The 20,948-nt window shown below is 37.7% G+C and overlaps 1 protein-coding gene across 1 annotated transcript in view; it reads right to left on the bottom strand.

Annotated features, from left to right (window-relative positions):
• Window positions 1-4,280: 4,280 nt before the first annotated feature.
• LOC127846656 (probable arginine--tRNA ligase, mitochondrial) overlaps window positions 4,281-20,948 on the bottom strand; it is a 30,674-nt gene continuing 14,006 nt past the window's right edge. Inside the window, exons 10-16 of the mRNA XM_052378090.1 lie at window positions 19,967-20,040; window positions 19,093-19,226; window positions 16,967-17,147; window positions 15,434-15,538; window positions 13,874-13,948; window positions 6,958-7,021; window positions 4,281-4,770 (exon numbers count right to left, since the gene is read on the bottom strand). Coding sequence (XP_052234050.1) covers window positions 4,684-4,770; window positions 6,958-7,021; window positions 13,874-13,948; window positions 15,434-15,538; window positions 16,967-17,147; window positions 19,093-19,226; window positions 19,967-20,040 — 720 coding nt within the window. The 3' untranslated portion in view covers window positions 4,281-4,683. The remainder of the gene's footprint in view (window positions 4,771-6,957; window positions 7,022-13,873; window positions 13,949-15,433; window positions 15,539-16,966; window positions 17,148-19,092; window positions 19,227-19,966; window positions 20,041-20,948) is intronic.

Raw genomic sequence — 20,948 nt, 5'->3', positions numbered from 1 at the left:
AGATTTTTAAAGTTTGCACAAAATAGGCCTTATATAAGCAATTTTTTTAATGTTTTAACACCCCGGGGCAGGGTCAAATTTGACCCCAGGGGCATAATTTGAGAAAACTTGGTAGAGGACTATAAGATGTCACTACATACCAAATTTGGTAGCCCTTGGCCCAATGGTTATGGACAAGAAGATTTTTAAAGTTTGCACAAAATAGGCCTTATATAAGCAAATGTTCAATTTTTTGACCCCCCGGGGCAGGGTCAAATGTGACCCCAGGGGCATAATTTGAACAAACTTGGTAGAAGACTATAAGATGTCACTACATAGCAAAGTTGGTAGCCCTAGGCCCAATGGTTATGGTTAAAAAGTTTTTAAAGTTTGCACAAAGTAGGCCTTATATAAGCAAATTTTCTTTTTTTTAACCCCCCGGGGCAGGGTCAAATTTGACCACAGGGGAATAATTTGAACGAACTTGGTAGAGGACTATAAGATGTCACTACATAGCAAATTTGGTAGCCCTTGGCCCAATGGTTATGGACAAGAAGATTTTTTAAGTTTGCACAAAATAGGCCTTATATAGCAAATTTTCAATTTTTTAACCCCCCGGGGCAGGGTCAAATTTGACCCCAGGGGCATAATTTGAACAAACATGGTAGAGGACTATAAGATGTCACTACATACCAAATTTGGTAGCCCTACGCCATACGGTTATGGACAAGAAGGTTTTTAAAGTTTGCACAAAATAGGCCTTATATAAGCAAATTTTCAATTTTTTGACCCCCGGGGCAGGGTAAAATTTGACCCCAGGGGCATAATTTGAACAAACTTGGTAGAGGACTATAAGATATCACTACATACCAAGTTTGGTAGCCCTAGAACAAATGGTTCTTGACAAGAAGATTTATAAAGTTTGCACAAAATAGGCCTTATATAAGCAAATTTTCAATTTTTTGACCCCCAGCGGCAAAGTCAAATTTGACCCCAGGGGCATCATTTGAACAAATTTGAAAGAGGTTCACCACAGAAACATTCCTGAGAAATTTCATCAGAATTGGACCAGTAGTTTAGGAGAAGATGTTTTAAGAAAAAGTTAACGCACGCACGGACGCACGCACACACGACGGACACAGGGCCATGACATAAGCCCCGCTGGCCTTTGGCCAGTGGAGCTAAAAAGGAAAAACAAAACAAATATGCGCCTGCTCTTGAGTTTGAACCCATGAACTCTTGAAGCAAAAGCTAACGCAATTTAAACAAGAGGGCCATGATGGCCCTGAATCGCTCACCTGACTCATTAAGATCAGATGAAAACTATGACCTCTATTGTCTACACAATGTTTTTCTATGATTTGACCTAGTGACCTAGTTCTTGACTCTAGATGACCCAAATACAATCCCAATCCAGATTTCATCAAGATAAACATTCTGACCACAGTTCATAAATATTGGATGAAAACTGTGACCTCTATTGTCAACACAAGGTTTTTCTATTTATTTGACCTAGATTTTTACCCCAGATGACCCAAATACAATCCCACCCAGATTTCATCAAGAATTCTGACCAAAAGTCATAAAGGTTGGATGAAAACTGTGATCTTTAATGTCTACACAAGGTTTTTCTATTATTTGACCTAGTGACCTAGTTTTTGACCCCAGATGACCCAAATAAAATCCCAACCCAGATTTCATCAAGATAAACATTCTGACCAAATTTCATAAAGATTGGATAAAAAAATTGTGACCTCTATTGTCTACAGAAGGTTGTTCTATTATTTGACCTAGTGACCTTGTTTTTGACCCCAGATGACCCAAATACAATCCCAAACCGGATTTCATCAAGATAAACATTTTGACCAAATTTCATCAAGATTGGATGCAAACTGTGACCTCTACTGTCTACACAAACAAATTGTTGACGGACGGACGCACGGACACACGCAGGCACGCACAACGGACGCCGGACATCACACGATCACATAAACTCACTGTGTCACTTCATGACAGGTGACCTAAAAATATGTGTCGGAGATAAACATGAACAGTTGTGGTTAAAATCCCATAGAAACAAGGGCTGTTTGTAAAACATGCATGCCCCCCTATATGGGCTATAAGTTGTAGTAGCAGCCATTGTGTGAATACGTTTTTTGTCACTGTGAATGGTGGTGGTCGGTGGTTGGTGGAGTAGTAGTAGTAGTAGTAGTAGTAGTAGTAGTTAGTAGTAGTAGTAGTAGTAGTAGTAGTAGTAGTAGTATAGTAGTGTAGTAGTAGTAGTAGTAGTAGTAGTAGTAGTAGTAGTAGTAGTAGTAGTAGTAGTCGTAGTAGTTGTCGTCTGTCGTGTCGTTAGTAGTAGTGTAAGTAGCCGTCAGTAGTATCGTCGTGTTCGTCGGCGTGTGGTAGTGTCGTCAGTCGTCGTCGTCGTAGTCGTGGTCCCGTGTAGTAGTAGTGGCAGTATAGTCGAGTCGTATCGGCCGTGGTGGTGGTGGTGGTGGTGGTGGTGTGTGGTGGTCGTAGTCGTATTAGTCGTACTAGTAGTAGTAGTAGTAGTCGTAGTAGTAGTAGTAGTAGCGTCGTGTAGTCGTAGTCGTCGTAGTCGTGAGTAGTCGTCGTCGTAGTAGTAGTAGTAGTGTAGTAGTAGTAGTAGTAGTAGTAGTAGTAGCAGCAGTAGCAGTAGCAGTAGCAGTAGCAGCATTACAAGACCAATACTTAAGAATGATCAAATGGGAAAAGGTAACATAGCACCAGCAGTAAATATGGGGCTCATTTACAGGTCAGATTTGGAATCTCTGCTGTAAAATGAGATTTTGAATGAATTGAAGGGAGGCAAATCTGTAATAAAAAGAACATGCATAAACCGTAGTTGTTTCCCTTGTTTGAACCATGCTAAATCCTTACAAGTTTGGAAAGAATTGGATGAAAAATTTGGACTTTATTGCATAAACACCATTTTCTCAATTCAAGGGGAGGTAATTCTGTACTTCATGGACCAATAATGCTCATTTTTTGAAGGGTTTGTGTCCTCATTGATATAAAGACACTGTGCAAATTTGGAAAGGATCGGACAAAAAATGTGGAAGATTTTTGAAAGTTTTCACAAAATAGGCAAAAACGAATAAACATGCAAAGTTCAACGAGCTCCTGCGGCCATGTTTTTTGACGAATCAAATTTCTTTGAACAACTTTTTCAGGGGAGCCCTCAAAGGTCATCCCTGTGAAAATTTTTGAAAATCTGATGAGCGGTTTCTGACAAGAAGATTTTTTAAGGTTTTTACCATATATGGTCATGGCGGCCATCTTGGTTATGTGATTAAATTTTTTTTAACAATTCTTTTGTCCCATGACCTAGGGATGCTCCAAATGAAATTTAGTTGAAATTGGCTCAATGGTTTAGTAGAAGAAGATGTTTACAAATTTGTATACGGACGGACGGACGGACGGGCGGACGGACGCTGAGTGATCACAATAGCTCACCTCGAGCTATCGCTCAGGTGAGCTAAAAATAAAACAAGCATTCTTTTAAAATCTGTGACATTTTTGTCAATTTGCAAAACTGTGAACAAGTCCCTTTCATGTGTCTCATTTTGCTTGTTTCATAGCATTGTCGGTTAAAGGTACACATGCACGGTTGTCTGTATATTTACTACGACAAAACTCTTTCTTGTGGAGTTAGCTTTTCTATTTTTCATTCACTGTGAAATTTTATGATGTTGCTTTTAGACTCTGAGTAACCTTTTTCTTTAAGATGACCTAGTGGCATAGTTATTGACACACATGGCCCAGTTTAGAACTCTGCCAAGATAGCGTTGGGACAAATGCTTTAATCAAGTGTCATAAAATCTTCTAGAGAAAATGTAAAACAAAAGTTGACCACAGACAATGAACAAAATGTGATCATAAGAGCTAACCATGTACATATTGTGATCAGGTGAGCTAAAAAGTGACGGAAGTTGCTGTTTCCATTTAACTGATATGAAGTCATTTATACAATTGAAAATGCCTCTAAGTTTTCAGTTGAAACACAAGTTATGTAGACATGGACGCAGTTGGAAAACTCCGCTGATGTGTTCATACGACACACAACGCAGTCTTGGATGTGAAACTAATTAACATTCCCTCATTGTTTATTTATTTATGTTTTATAACTGTCCTCGTTCATTTTGGCGTGTTATTTAAATGCAAGAAAATTAAATGTTGACATTAAAATTGTTTTTTAAAACATAAATATAATTATTATGATCATTTCACAGACCAAAATGTTTATGGTTAAATGGTTGAAAAAACACAATTCAATGTACACTGAATGTTTTCGATTTAATATAAAATCTCTTTGAACATGTTCACAAAAAAAACAGTAACTGTTGGAGTTCAACACATACACAGAAGAGGCATAGATAAATTCATTAGTATGGTTGTGCTTAGCCCTGCCTGTTATTATGAGTTACTATCAGTGCAGGTTTGTTACTAATAACAAGACAGAGCTTGAAGGATTCAGTGCAAATATCTTCCATCGTAAAACACTTGTGTACATAAAATACAGCTGTCACACTCAGTCCATATACAAGTTGGTTTCTATACGTGTCTCAAAACAATGTAGTGGTCTGGTAGCTTATAAGCCTCTGAAGCCAACACATAGCGGCCCAACATCCCTTATTATCACTCATAGGAAATCCTGAATGCATGTTGCTTTCAAGGCCCTCACATTTTCTCCAGAGGTCGCAAACCAAGCAGTTCCATTCCTGAAGACAGGACTACCCTACTCGCGTTGAACATCTGCAGATACGCCTGCAACACAAGATTTTACCCTTTACCACTTAGATACATATTTTGACGCATTTGTCATCACTATCAAAGTTAACTTTAATTCAAGACTTTTCTTACTTGTTTCAAGTTTTAAAGGCTTTATATTGAAGCCTTAGATACTGATGAGCAGCAAACAGCATAAAACCTGACCAGACTGCCAGTTACTCGCAGGCTGTTCTGGTTTATACTGGTTGCAAAAGCCAATTTCACTTCACTTCTTATGGCGAAAAAGGTTAACAGTCCAGAAAGTGGTTGGTCCAGACCACAATACCATACCAAAATTGAGTACCTTTCAATAAACAATTTATAGCTGGAAATTGCAACTATAATTCAAAAAGAGTGCCAACTTGTTACTAAATACGCTTTTTTAGGGTCTGGGTAAAATTTATAAGTGAGTGACATATAAATGCTGTTTAGCATAATAAACTAAATAAATCAAAATAATGTGCAATCTAAAATTATGCATGCAGGAAAGCTACCTACACACAAAAATATACCATATTAATACCTCAATCACAAGTCAACTAACAGTGCAGAATATACCATATTAATACCTCAATCACAAGTCAACTAACAGTGAAGAAACTTCTTTTTTTTATTTCTAGCCACAGTGACATTGAGGTTTATAAAACTGGTCCAAAATGCAGTCCAAGCTAAGTCTTCATCACAGTAACTTACACACAACATTGCAATGCAATACCATCCAAGATCAGGTAATTCAGTTGAAGCTGTTGTTTATTTCAGTAAAAGAGACCTTGACATACAACTGACAATTCCAAGCTAGATCTTCATTCAAGCTAACTAAATCCACAGTGTCACCTCAATTGGTCATTCAAACAAAAGTTATTGACAGAACAAATCCTTTAGAGACTTTAATTCGGCAAATTTTGGATCATTCAAGGGCCATAACTCAGAATTGCCAAAGCAAATTTGGCTAGTTGTCATACATGGGGTACATTATTTAGAACAAACATGACCACAAAGTTTAATAATAACTTGGAGTAAAAGAGCTGACAAGGTATTTTTGGCTTTATTTTATAATTCATGGTACATAATTCAGAAGTGCTTCAGGGATCTGGTTGGTTATCAGCCATGAATGCCCCTAGACATCATAACTAAGTTTCATCATGTTCAGATTTATAAAGCAAACATTGTTTTCCTAGATGCCTCTCAACTGCCCATCCTGATTTTATACGTTTCTTTAAAAACAGTCATATAACCCATTCCCATTCAGAAATAAAAGTGAAAATGGCTCTGTGCAAACAGCATAAAACCAGAACAGAATGCAAGTAACTTGCCGTCTGTTCAGGTTGTATGCTGTATGCTGCTCATCAGTATATAAGGGTTTGAAATGAAGCCTTTAAAACTTGAATCTAGTAAGAAAGGTCTTTAATTAAATTTAACTTTCAAATGGACTACAAATGTACCATAATAACTATCTGAGTGGTGAAGGGATAAATAAAGTTCCAACTTTCATGAGTTGATTAGGTAAGAGTGTTGGGGCACTCTTCTTGTCCTCACATAATGCATGGATGGACCTCTACTACTTTGAAATACACCTACAACATACACAACAGTGTTAATGTAGAAAAGGCACATGCTTTTCTATCAGCTGCATGGACAGGCCTCTTACACTTTGAAATACACACACACCATACACAACAGTGTTCACTTGGAAAAGGAACATGCTTTTCTATCAGCTATCAAACAAAGCTTATTGATTACCTACAATTTAATGATCTAATGGAAGCAAAACATGAATATGAAAAGCTACAATCATGATATTTGTGTGTTTTTCCTAGACTATCAATTAGACATTGTAATTCCGCGGAGATAAAAGAAACTTTACCTATATTATCTGATAAACTCAAGAAAAGCATAACATAAATTTGTGTTATCTCAGCAAAAATTCTCTTTGCAAAAATTAATTTATACCATTAAGAACAAACAAATGAGGAAAATATGACTAGAAAATGATTAAAGAATATGATAGGAATTCCTTAAAAAAGGAATTTAAAATAAAATAGATGAAAATATATGTACACTTCTCATTTACACTAAACTGCACAAAAGTAAGCGAATCTACTAACCCATTCAGGGTAGACTTATCTTCATACATGATCAACAAATTTATTACCCTGCGTCGCCATGACATCCTGAATACTTTACCTGAAGCTTGGCATCTTGAGCCTCCTTTACTCTGCATACCTTGTATGCTGCATTCACTTTGTGACTGAAGTGAAATGAAGCAGATATATACAAACTGACAGCGCTCCAGCTAGGATTTGAAAAGGGCAGGGGGGGGGGGGGGGTACTTGGTCAAAGGGGCACTTTCAAGCGTGCAGGGGTATTTGGAATACTCCCTGTTGCATATTAATTTAAATGTTATTAATAATTGTTAGAATTTATTATTCCCATTAGTATTCAACCATGCAAACAAAATGTCTACAATGAGAAATAAAATTATATTCATTAAAATGTTATAAGAGATTTATAAATTATCATATGTAAAAAAAATATATATATTTTTTAATAACTAAAGGGGCAGGGCGGGGCTTCGGAAGGGCAGGGCAGGGCGGGGCACCCTTCCATTTAGGCCAAGCTGGAGCACTGCATAGAGAATGGTGACTGAAGTTAAATTATGCAAGAATATACACAATGAATGGTGACTGAAGTGAAATGAAGCAGGAAAATACACAGAGATTTGTGACTGAAATGAAACAAAGCAGGAATACATGTATACACAAATAATGGTAACTGAAGTGAAATGAAGCAGGAATATAAACAATGAATTGTGACTGAACTTAAAGAGGGAGAAATATACACAGAGAATGGTGATTGAAGTAAAAATAAGCAGGAATATATACACAGAGAATGGTGCTTGCAGTGAAATGATGGAGAAATACATGCAGGGAATGGTGACCGAAGAAAAATGAAGCAGCAATTTACACAGAGACTTGTGAATAAAATTAAATGAAGCAGAAATATAAAGAGGAAATGGTGACTGAAGTAAAATGAAGCAGGAATATACAAAGAGAGTGCTGACTAAAGTAAAACAAGAGCACCGCCTTGCCTATGCAGACCGCTCATCTCTTTTTCTTTTTAAAGGTTAAGGGAACTATCTCAATACTTCAATCAACAAGATGTGTTTGTGAAACACAATGTCCCCCTATATGACGTTTGACCTTGAAGGATGACCTTGACCTTGTGAAGGATGACCTTGACCTTGACCTTTCACCAGTCAAAATGTGCAGCTGCATGAGATACACCTGCATGCCAAATATCAAGTTGCTATCTTCAATATTGCAAAAGTTTTCATAAAATAAGCAATTTGGGCCACATATATTAAACCTCTGACCTTGAAAAATGACCTTAACCTTTCACCACTCAAAATGTGCAGCTCCATGAGATGCACATGCATGCCAAATATCAAGTTGCTATCTTCAATATTGCAAAAGTATTTATAAAATAAGCGATTTGGGCCACATATATTTGACCTCTGACCTTGAAGGATGCCCTTGACCTTTCACCACTCAAAATATGCAGCTCCATGAGATACACATGCATGCCAAATATCAAGTTGCTATCTTCAATATTGCAAAAGTATTCATAAAATGAGCGATTTTGGTCACATATATTTGACCTCTGACCTTGAAGGATGACCTTGACCTTTCACCACTCAAAATGTGCAGCTTCATGAGATACGCATGCATGCCAAATATGAAGTTGCTATCTTCAATATAGCAAAAGTTATTGCAAACTGTTAAAGTTGGCGCAAAAAAACCAACAGACCAACAGACAGGGCAAAAACAATATGTCCCCCTGCTATAGTGGGGGACATAAAAAAGATGGATGGGTGGGATGGAGAGGGGTGTATAGTGTGGGGGTGTGGTCATTTATTATATTATCTTCCAAAAATAAGAAATAAAAATGCAAAAACAAAATAAAAATAATTTATTTTTTGGGGGGGGAGGGGGATTCTTGGGTGGGATAGTTGGACGGTCTTTCAAAAATAAAATAATATAAATAAATATTTTTGTTTCTTAACCATGTGTTTCCAAAAAAAAATAATTGGGGGGTTGGGGGTTGGGTGCGGTCGGGGGTGGGTATAGTGTGAGGGTGTGGTCATTAAAAAGATGATCTTTCACACACACAAAAATGAAAAATAACAAGGGCTGTTTGTAAAACATGCATGCCCCCCATATGGGCTGTCAGTTGTAGTGGCAGCCATTGTGTGAATACGTTCTTTGTCACTGTGACCTTGACGTTTGACCTAATGTAAGTTATCATCCGGAAACCATTGTACTATTTCGAGTCACTGTGACCTTGACCTTTGAACTAGTGACCTGAAAATCAACAGGGGTCATCTGTCAGTCATGATCAAGGGGGGAGTGAGAGGGGTATAATGTGGGGTGGGGTAATTTATTTTTATTATTTTTTTTGGGGGGGGGTGGGGGGGTGGGGGGTGAGAGGGGGGGGGGGTTATAATGTGGGGTGTGTGGTTAATTTATAGATGTTTAAAACAAAATTGGGGGGGGGGGTGGGGGGGTAGGGGGAGTGAGCGGGGGGTTAAAATGTGGTGTGTGGTAATTATTAGATGTTAAAAAAAATTGGGGGGGGGGGGGGGGGTGGGGGTGAGAGGGGGGTGGTATAATGTGGGGTGGGGTTATTAATTAGATGTTTAAAAAAAATAAAATAAATTGGGGGGGGGGGTTGGGGTGGGGGGGTAGTGGGGAGTGAAAGCGGGGTATAATGTGGGGTGGGGTAATTTATTAGATGTTAAAAAAAAAAAAAAAATTTTTTGGGGGGGGGGGGGGTAGGGGGGAGGGGGGGGGGGTGAGAGGGGGGGTATAAGTGGGGGTGTGGTAATTTATAAGATGTTAAAAAAAATGGGATGGGGTGGGGGTGGGGGGGGGGGGGTAGGGGGAGTGTGAGAGGGGGGGGTATAATGTGGGGTGTGGTTATTATTAGCTGTTTAAAAAAAAAATTGGGGGGGGGGGTGGGGGGGGGCTTGGTTTGGGGGGGGGGGTGAGAGGGGGGTATAATGTGTGGGTGTGGTAATTTATATAAAAAAAAAATTTGGGAGGGAGTGGGGGTGGGTAGGGGGGATGGGGGTGAGCGGGGGGGGTAATAATGTGGGGTGTGGTTATTTATTAGTTGTTTAAAAAAAAAAAGGTTTTTGGGGGGGGGGGTTTATAATGTGGGTTGTGGTAATTTATTAGATGTTTTAAAAAAAAAAATTGGGGGGGGGTGGGGGGTAGGGGGTTGGGGCGGTAGGGGGGGTGAGAGGGGGATATAATGTGGGGTGTGGTAATTATAAGATGTTTAAAAACAAAATTAGGGGGGGGGGATGGGTGGATGGGGGGGTGGGGGGAGTGAGAGGGGGGTATAATGTGCGGTGTGGTAGTTTATTGGATTTTTAAAAAAAATTGGGGGGGGATGGGTCGGGGGGTGGGGGGTAGGGGGGTGGGGGTGAGAGGGGGGTATAATGTGGGGTGTGGTAATTTATAAGATGTTTAAAAAAAAAATTGGGGGGTGGTGGGGGGTGCGGGGTAGGGGGGATGGGGGGTGAGAGGGGGTAATAATGTGGGGTGGGGTAATTTATTAGATGTTTAAAAAAATGGGGGTGGGGGGTGGGGGTGGGGGTTAGGGGGGGAGGGGGGGTAGGGGGAGTGAGAGGGGGGTTATAATGTGGGGGGGTGGTAATTTATTAGATGTTTAAAAAATGGGGGTAGGGGGGGTAGGGGGGAGTGAGAGGTATAATGTGGGGTGGGGTTATTATTAGATGTTTAAGAAAAAAAATGGGGGTGGGGGGATAGAAGGGGTGGGGGTGAGAGGGGGGTTTAATGTGGGGTGTGGTTATTTATTAGATGATGTTTAAAAACAAATTGGGAGGTGATATCCTCTATTCATTAAACATGAAATTTTAACTTATTGCATTTGTTTCCCCTGTATATAAGAAAGATATAATAGTGTATTACCTCCCCTGCCCTGCTTATATTTATATTAACCAACAAAATTAAACATTAACACAATATTTAATTTACCAAATATACAAAAAGAATCATATTCTTATAATATTTTTTCTGATCCACTTTATTTTACTCAAAGGATGATGTTTCATTGGACTGATAATTATAGATTTAGGATTACAGACCCGTTGCTTCAGTTATATTGTTCAGAGTTCGCCCTGTTGGCCGTGTATGCATTCTTGAGTTATCATCCAAAAACCATTTTACTATTTCAGGTCACTGTGACCTTGACCTTTGACCTAGTGACCTCAAAATCAATAGGGGTCATCTGCAAGTCATGATCGATGTACCTATGAAGTTTCATGATCCAAGGCCCAAGCGTTCTTGAGTTATCATCTGACAACCACCTGGTGGACGGACCGACAGACAGACAGACAGACAGACCGACATGAGCAAAGCAATATACCCCCTCTTCTTCGAAGGGGGGCATAAAAATTGTTTTCTTTGGGGGGGGGGGGATTAGGGGGGGGGGGGTTTGGGTGGAGTCTATTGTAGTATGTCATGTAAGAGTTGTTTTGTCAAAGTATCAATCAAATCTGATCATAAATAACGAAGTCATGGCAATTTTTGCAAAATTTAATCATTTGACATCGAGAGTCAAGGTCATTCAAAGGTCAAGGTAGAATTCAACTTGCCAGGTACAGTACCCTCATGATTGTATGAAAGTATTTGAAGTTTGAAAGCAATAGCCTTGATACTTTAGAAGTAAAGTAGATGTAAACACAAAATTTAACCATATATTCAAAGTTATTTAGTCAAAAAAGGGCCATAATTCCGTCAAAATGACAACCAGATTTATGCCACTTTTTCCGTACAGTCCCCTTATGATAGTTTGTGAGTGTGCCAAGTCTGAAAGCAATAGCTATGATACTTTAGGAGTAAACCGGCCCAAAACACAAAACTTAACGAAATTTTCAATTTTCTAAGTATCAAGGGGCCATAATTCTGTCAAAATGCCAGTCAGAGTTATCTAACTTTGCCTGCCCAGTCCCCTCGTGATAGTAAGTAAGTGTACCAAGTTTGAATGCAATAGCTTTGATGCTTTATGAGAAAAGTGGACCTAAACACAAAACTTGACCAAATTTTCAAGTATAAAAAGGGAAAATAATTCTGTCAAAATGCACGCCAGAGTTATCTAACTTTGCCTGCCCAGTCCCCTCATGATAGTAAGTAAGTGTACCAAGTTTGAATGCAATAGCTTTGAAACTTTATGGCAAAATAGGACCTTAACACAAAACTTAACTGGACGCCGACGCCAAGGTGATGACAATGGCTCATAATTCCTTTTTCAAAACATAGATGAGCTAATGAAGCAGGAATACACAAAGAGAATGTTGACTTTAGTGAATTAAGTGAAATGCAGCAGGATCATACTCTGCCAATGGTTTTGTTCACAAATTTGTGAATTGAGTCAATATCAAGTGGAAATACATTCATAAAACAAGAGGGCCTGAAAGGCCCAAAGTCACTCACCTGAGATAACAAGATATTATTAAGACAAATCTTCTGACCAAGTTTCATGAAGATCGGAAAGAAAATGTGGCCTCTAGAGTGTTAACAAGGTTTTACTATAGCCATATAAGGAAAAATGCCCCGCCCCTTGGAAGCCATGTTTTTCAAGCAAACATAATTATTTTCGAACTCATCCAAGATATCATTGAGACCAATCTTATGACCAAATATCATGAAGACAATAAATGTGGCCTCTAGAGTGTTAACAAGGTTTTACTAAAGCCCTATAAGGAAAAATGCCCCGCCCCTGGTGGCCATGTTTTTAAAGCAACCAAAACCATTTTCGAACTCATTCAGATTATCATTGGGACAAATCTTCCGACCAAGTTTCATGATGATCAGAAAATAAATGTGACCTCTAGAGTGTTAACAAGGTTTTAATATAGCCATATAAGAAAAAATGCCCTGCCCCATGGTGGCCATGTTTTTCAACCATTCGGCATCATTTTTGAACTTGTCCAAGATATCATTGGGATGAATCTTCTGACCAAGTTTCATGAAGATCTGACTATAAATGTGGCCTCTAGAGTGTTACTATAGCCACATATAGCCATATAAGGAAAAATGCCTCGCCATTTGGCAGCCATGTTTTTCAAGAAAACGTAACCATTTCAAACTCATCAAAGATATCAATAAGACAAATTTTCTGACCAAATTTCATGAAGATTTGACATAAAATGTGACTTCTAGAGTGTTCACATATTTTCGCTATATACATTTAGAGAAAACTGCCCCGCCCTTTGGCGGCCATGTTTGTTCACCGATCTGGACCATTTTCGAACTCGTCCAAGATATCAATGAAACAAATGTTTTGACCAAGTTACATGATGATTGGGCAAAAAATTGTGACTTCTTGAGTGTTCACAAGGTTTCTCTATAGCCATATAAGGAATACTGCCCCGCCCCCTGGCAGCCATGTTTTTCTACGAACCGGAACCATTTTTTAACTTAACCAACATATCAGTTAGACAAACATTTTGACAAAGTTACATGAAGATTGGGCATCAAATGTGACTTCTACAGTGTTCACAAGGTTTTTTCTTTTTTTTGACCTAATGACCTAGTTTTTGACCCAGCATGACCCAGATTCGAACTCAGTCGAGGTATGAGACAAATGTTCTGACTAAGTTTCATGAAGATCGGACAATAAATGTGGCCTCTGGAGTGTTCACAAGGCAAATGTTAACGGCTCACGACGCACACCGCACAACGGGAAAAGGGCGATCACAAAAGCTCACCATGAGCACATTGTGCTCAGGTGAGCTAAAAACAAATTATTAATTTGTTTGCGATTGAAGTTTATAATTATCATGATGATTATTTTTAATCTGGGACTGAGGAGAGATATAAGAGCAACATACACAAAGAATTTTCTCGTTTGCTTTGCAACTAGTTTGCTGCAGGGAAATACACACATTAAATGATTTTCTTTACTTGCTGAATAATGAGGTTTGCAAGAGGAGCATAACAGGAAAATCGTTATGCAAGGTTAACTTTGCCATTATTTTCAGTAGAAGTTTACCTTTTAGTCATATTCTTACCATAATGCATAAAGATATCTGACGATCACATACGGCTCTAGAGTGGAGAATGACCTCTCAACAGCCTGCTCAAACCTTCAAAAAATAACACAATATGTCTAATATCCTCATAGAAGTCATTGACAAGAAATTCATACAAACTGATATTTGAAAAACAACATGCTTTTTACTTTCAAAGGCCAATGGCCAATATTGACAAAGTTTGTAAGGTGAACTTTGCACTTGAATGGAAAATTGTGTTTTATATACGAGAGTGCCTGTTTTGTCACAAGTAATTGCAAACCCAATTTTCACACGATCTTTGGTTTCAGCATTATCAAGACATCTTTTATAAACATTAATCTGACAAGCCTGTGACCTTGACCTCTAAATGGATACTTCTGATACTATAACAAGTTATAACTTGTCAAAGGTGTCTTGCTTTCCTACCCAATGATCATCATTTGACCTAAAATCATTTGCATGCTTGAAGTTCAAAGAATTCTCTATCAAGCAAAGACAAAAGTTATGGGCCCACAAATAAAAACACAAATGCAATTTAAAACTTATACTTTGAAACACAATAAACAATATATCTCTTCAAGCAAGAAATGTGTTTGTCAGAAACACTATGTCCCCTTCGGCGCCGCTTTGAATTTTTTTGACCTTTGACCCTGAAGGATGACCTTGACCTTGAGCTTTCACCACTCAAAATGTGCGGCATGTGTTTGTCAGAAACACTATGTCCCTTTCTGCGCCGCTTTGATTTTTTTTTTTACCTTAAATGATGACATTGACCTTTCACCACTCAAAATGTGCGGCTCCATGAGATCCACATGCATACTAAATATCAAGTTGCTATCTTTGATATTGCAAAAGTATTCATAAAATGAGCAATTTTGGTCACATATATTTGACCTCTGACCTTGAAGAATGACCTTGCCCTTGACCTTTCACCACTCAAACTGTGCAGCTCCAAGAGATGCACATGCATACCAAATATCAAGTTGCTATCTTGAATATTGAAAAAGTTATTGCAAATGTTAAAGTTGGAGCAAACAGACCAACAGACAGACAGGGCAAAAACAATATGTCCCCCACTATAGTGGGTGGGGGACATAAAAATATACTAAAATACATTCTTGCTTGCCTCATTTTACTAGAATGGAGCCCTAATCTGCGATATTGAGGCATAATTTATGTGCCTAAAGTGTCGTCTCATATTTACCTGTGCAGTCTAAACAAAAGTCCAGTGCAGGCAAAAAGTGTTGGCCCTGATATAATTATATAGGCTAACTTGCCATGACACTTTCAACTATGCATTAAGCCCCATTTTCTCAGACACTTTCAACTTTGCAGTAAGCCCCATTTTCAAAGACCCTTTCAACTTTGCAGTAAGCCCCATTTTCTCAGACACTTTCAACTATGCATTAAGCCCCATTTTCTCAGACACTTTCAACTTTGCTTAAAGCCCCATTTTCTCAGACACTTTCAACTTTGCATTAAGCCCCATTTTCTCAGACACTTTCAACTATGCATTAAGCCCCATTTTCTCAGATCGCTGCTCAAATTAACTCTTACTCCTGCAGATGGTTGATCAAATCTGCTGCTTGCTGCACAGAATAATGTTCATCCTCCAATACCATTTCCTCCAAGATTGCGACTTCGCTATTCATTCTTTCTATGCTGAAAGAGTAATATTACAAATGAAATCAAAACATTCATCATAAATGACACAAGTAAAAAAAAAGGTCTTCATTCAACATCTCAACTAAAGATGAAAAATATAATTTATTTACAATTTTATGTTTTACTTTGCACCAGATACCAACAAGACCATTCAACACTCAACTGAGTTCACAGACAACTATTTATTCAAGACTTGACATGGTGATCTCGTTTTTACCCCACCTGACCCTGATTAAAACATAGCCTTCATATTGTAAGATAAACATATTAATTTCATAAAGACTGAGTCGTAAGTGTAGTCTCTAGATTCGAAACAAGTTCTTACATTTAATCTGGTGACCTAGTTTTGGGACAAATGTCATCCAGATACAAGCTTGGCCAGGACAGTGTCAAATAAATGATTTGACTAAATTTCATCAAGCTTTCGTAATAATTTCTGCTCAATGATCACTAAGATTTTTTGTAAAGATCTGACAAGATGCATGTGACATAGATTCAAACCTTGCCAAGATATTGTCAAGATAAACATTCTGACCTAGTTTCATCATAACTCAGTCATAAATGTGGCCTCTAGAGTGGTAACAAGATTTTTCTAAGATTAGACCTGTGACCTAGATTTTGGGACGTACATGGCACAGATACGAACTAAATCTAGAAAATGTCATGATGATCACTTTGACCAAGATTTATTGAGCATAAAAAATAAAGAGTGTTATCAATATTTTCTATGATTCACCTGGTAACTTTAGATTTTTACATGTATGACCATGATTCAAACTTGGCCTAGATATTGCCAAGATACACTGATAAATGTGACCTCTGTAGTGGTATCAAGATTTTGACATGGTGACCTAGTTTTTTACGCATCTGACCAGCCTAAAAAGTATCAAAATAAACATTTCAACACATTTCATCAAGATTGAGCCATGCCATAAATACCGGTAAGGCTTTGAAAGAGGTAACACAGTTTTTCTTTGATTTGATTTGGTGATCAAGTTTAAGGTTGCACGTTACCCAGATTAAAACTTGGTCTACATATCGTCAAGAAAAACATACTTTCCAACTTTCATCAAGATTGAAATGTAAATGTGGCTTCTAGACTGGTAACAAGGTTTTACTAATCATTATTTAACATTGTGACCTAGGTTTTGAACACACATGAACATATTCAAAATTGGCCTCATTATTGTCTAGATAAACACAAGTTTCATTAAGATTGGATGAACACTAACGCCTCAGTTAACAAGCTGAAAGCTGACGACATACACGACATACTGCACAATGACAGAGGCTGCTAATAGGCTGACCACAATAGCTCACTTCATTTTTGTGAACTAAAAAAAAATGTTGAGCTGCATATTTGTTTCCACATATGTTAAAAGTGACTGTAAGTACAGACTTAAGAAAAACTGTAATTATGCCTACCTGCAAAGCCGTGAATGACAATACTGCAGAAAGACTCCTGAATCCTGATTAAAATTCAGCACTCGGTCCCAATCAAAAGCGTAAGGTTTCAGCCTTTGTTGGCTCAAGTCTTGGGCAAATATTGCACTGCGACCAAGTTCCTCTGCAGTGCCAGCAATCTCACCAGGTCCAACACGTGTGGCTGTGAGGCGATACAAGAATACAATGGTCAATGTTTTGACCAAGCATAAATAAGCAATTTAAAATTTAGGCGAGAATATCTTAAAATAGTGATTTTCACTTATAAGTGTGCTGAAATAATCTGTAATAAAACATTCTCTGCTTAGATCTTTTCATTTAAATACTGATGTCATGTTTTCCAGTTATATATAAAAAGGAAAACAACAATTACACTTCTTTTCTTATAAACTCAGACAGCATTACTTTTTAACCTTAATGCAAGTATAAACAATCGTATTACTTTAAAAGAAAACAGGTAGTGTTAATGATTAAACAAGAGCTCATCTATTTTTCTTTTTAAAGGTGAAGGGACTCTCAATTTCAATCACAAAGGAGGTAGGGATGGAGTGAAGAGGGGTGTATAGTGTGGGGGTGTGGTCATTTATTACATTTTCTTCCAAAAATGCAAACAAAAATGCAAAAAAAAAAAAAAAATCGGGGTGGGGGGAGGGGGTTCTTGGGTGCCATGGTTGGACGGTATATCAAAAATAAATTAATAAAAATAAATATTTGTGCTTTTTAACTGTTTCAAAAAAATAATTTTGGAGTGGTGGGGGGGGGGGGGGGGGTTAGCGTGAGGGTGTGGTGGTCATTTGTGAGATGATCTTAAAAAAAATGGGGGGGGGATTCGGGGGGAGGGAGGGCGTGGGGATTGGTTTGGGTGGAGTCTATTGTGGTATGTCAGGTAAGAGTTGTTTTGTCAAAGTATCAATCAAATCCAATCATAAATAAAGAAGTTATGGCAATTTTAGCAAAATTTAATAAATTGACCTTGAGAGTCAAGGTCATTCAAAGGTCAAGGTAAAATTCAACTTGCCAGGTACAGTAACCTCATGGTAGCATGAAAGTATTTGAAGTTTGAAAGCAATAGCCTTGATACTTTAGAAGTAAAGTGGATCAAAACACAAAATTTAACCATATATTCAAAGTTACTAAGTAAAAAAAGGGCCATAATTCTGTAAAAATGACAACCAGAGTTATGCAACTTGTCCTTTTACTGTCCCCTTATGATAGTTTGCAAGTGTTCCAAGTATGAAAGCAATATCTATGATACTTTAGGGGTAAAGTGGACCAAAACACAAAACTTAATCAAATTTTCAATTTTCTAAGTATAAAGGGCCCATAATTCCGTCCAAATGACAGTCAGAGTTACATAACTTTGCCTGCACAGTCCCCTTATGATAGTTAATAAGTGTTGCAAGTATGAAAGCAATAGCTTTGATACGTAAGGAATAAAATGGACCTAAACACAAAACTTAACCAAAATTTTAAATTTTCTAAGTATAAACAGGGCACATAATTCTGTCAAAATGCACACCAGAGTTATCTAACTTTGCCTGTCCAGTCCCCTCATGATAGTAAGTAAGTGTACCAAGTTAGAATGCAACAGCATTGATACTTTATGAGAAAAATGGACCTAAACGCAAAACTTAACCAGACGCCGATGAACAATGATGACAAAAGCTCAACACTTTTTTTAAAAAAAATAGATGAGCTAATATTTTTTTTCAAAAAATAGATGAGCTAAAAATAGATCAACAGTTCAGAAGAGGTATAAGCAGAAAAGAAACAAAAGAGAAGTTCTATTCAAATGAAAATAATAGCCCAACATGCAACAGAAACAAATACTCTGTAGGTAAATCCCTATTACCAGTATTCTGAGAGACAATTACTCCGTAGGGAAATCCCTATTACGAGTATTCTGAGTGACAATTATTACGTAGGGAAATCCCTGTTACTGTTATTCTGAGAGACAATTACTCTTTAGGGAAATCCCCTTTACCAGTATTTTGAGAGACAATTACTCTGTAAAAACCTGAATCTAGGTCTTTAATGTAAATAGATTTTCGAAGGGACTACAAAAGGCTTCAAAGTGTATATCTGAGTGGTAAAGGGTTAAGACGTACTAGATTTGGTTTTGAGGGTTTGGGTCATTCTGTTCCTGGCCTCATCCAAGATATCCTTGAGGAACACCACGTTCCCCTGTCGAGTGCTCATGCCTTCCACACGACCAAACTTAACGTGCAGGTCTGCATTCAATCTGGACAGAAAAAATTTGCACATATATAAATGCTTAATAATTTAACATCCTTAACCAAATAAATTGGACTGTGCTCTGTGAAAAGGGGGTTAACTTCAAGTGCATAAAGTGTCGTCCCAGATAAGCCTGTGTAGTCAGCACAGGCTAATCAGGAACAACACTTTTCGCTTTTATGGTATTTTTCGTTTATATAAAGTATCTTCTTAGCAAAAATCAAGTTTCAGCGGAAAGTGTCGTACCTGATAAGCCTGTGCGTACTGCACAAGCTAATCTGGAATGGCACTTTACAAACATGCATTAAACCCCCTTTTCACAGAGTTCGGCTCAATTGTATTTCCTCTGGCTTTCACAAAGGCATCCAACTGTATAAAAGTATGCAGTGAAAAGCAGTACATAAGCATTGCTCAGTAGGCACACTATTTTTCAGTTTTTATGTCATTTTTTGTCATGGTGACAAGGCCCCATGCTTGACGTAATACCATATTTCTCAAACGTATTAACATGAGAAACAAAAATGAAAACATGAATTTTCCACAGTTCATTAAAAAATTTCAAATGCCATAAACATATTCTTGACAACAAATCTTGAATTAATTGCAAGGACAGACACGTGCTTATCATTCTTGGCTAGGGCTGCACTTTATTCCAGAATTGAGAAATTGAAAACCAGCGCAAGGAAATCAGATTTTGTTCAGATAACAACCATTTTACAAACTTCACATAATATAACAAAACCCTACCTATCCTTGTATTCTGGCAGTGTGTTAATGACTCCATACATGTGCTCAAAATGCAGGTGCTGGCCATTCTCCACCTATGAACAACAAATGTTTCAATAGGAAATCTAGTGCATCTGATATAAGTTTGCTGTTCAAGGGTGACAATTGCAACAGTTCCTAATTTTATAAGGTTAACCAAGACTGCACTCATTAAAAATATGCAACAAATGGTCTAAGAGTCTAATGAATAGCTTTTGGGCAAGAAACAATGACCCTTTAAGGTAAGTGTTTATTTATCAATTCAATTGAATTTTCACACACATGTATAGAATTTGATTGTCAACTAATTCATAGAATGTTTAAATCATTATTGTGTATACATATCTACAAGAATTATTCACACAAAAAAGTTAAACAATTAAGACATTATTTGTGGGTATAATTATTATCTTAAGTACATGTATTTGATAAAATTTAATTCACAAGAAGGCCAGAGGCTAACAGTCCCTCACCTAAGACTTTCGGGAACTGAACTGGTTTCAGCAACTTTTAAGATGTTTTTGAAACTATTTTCAAACTTGGCGAAAATATCAACTTAAGATTATTATTTTATTTATTTTTTCCAACACATTTTTTTTCCAATTGCAAACAAGTACATATACAATATAAATTGTGACAATAATGATTTGCAATACGACACAACAAAAAAGAAAGAGTTAACAAGGTTTTACTATAGCCATACAAGGAAAAATGCCCTGCCCCCTGGCAGCCATGTTTTTCAACCAACAGGAACAATGCTTGACCTCAGCCCAGATATCATTAAAACAAATGTTGTGACCAAGTTTAATAAAGATTGGACTAAAAATGTGAATTCTGGAGAGTTAATACGATTTTATTATTGCCATAAAAGGAAAAATGCCCTCCCCCTGCGCGGTCATGTTTTTCGGCCCTAACTATTTTCCAACTCAGCTAAGTTATCATTAGAACAAATGTTTTGACCAAG

The sequence above is a fragment of the Dreissena polymorpha genome, chromosome 9, assembly GCF_020536995.1.
Source record: "Dreissena polymorpha isolate Duluth1 chromosome 9, UMN_Dpol_1.0, whole genome shotgun sequence".
Lineage (NCBI taxonomy): Eukaryota > Metazoa > Mollusca > Bivalvia > Myida > Dreissenidae > Dreissena > Dreissena polymorpha.
This window is presented reverse-complemented; position numbering and strand designations above follow the sequence as displayed.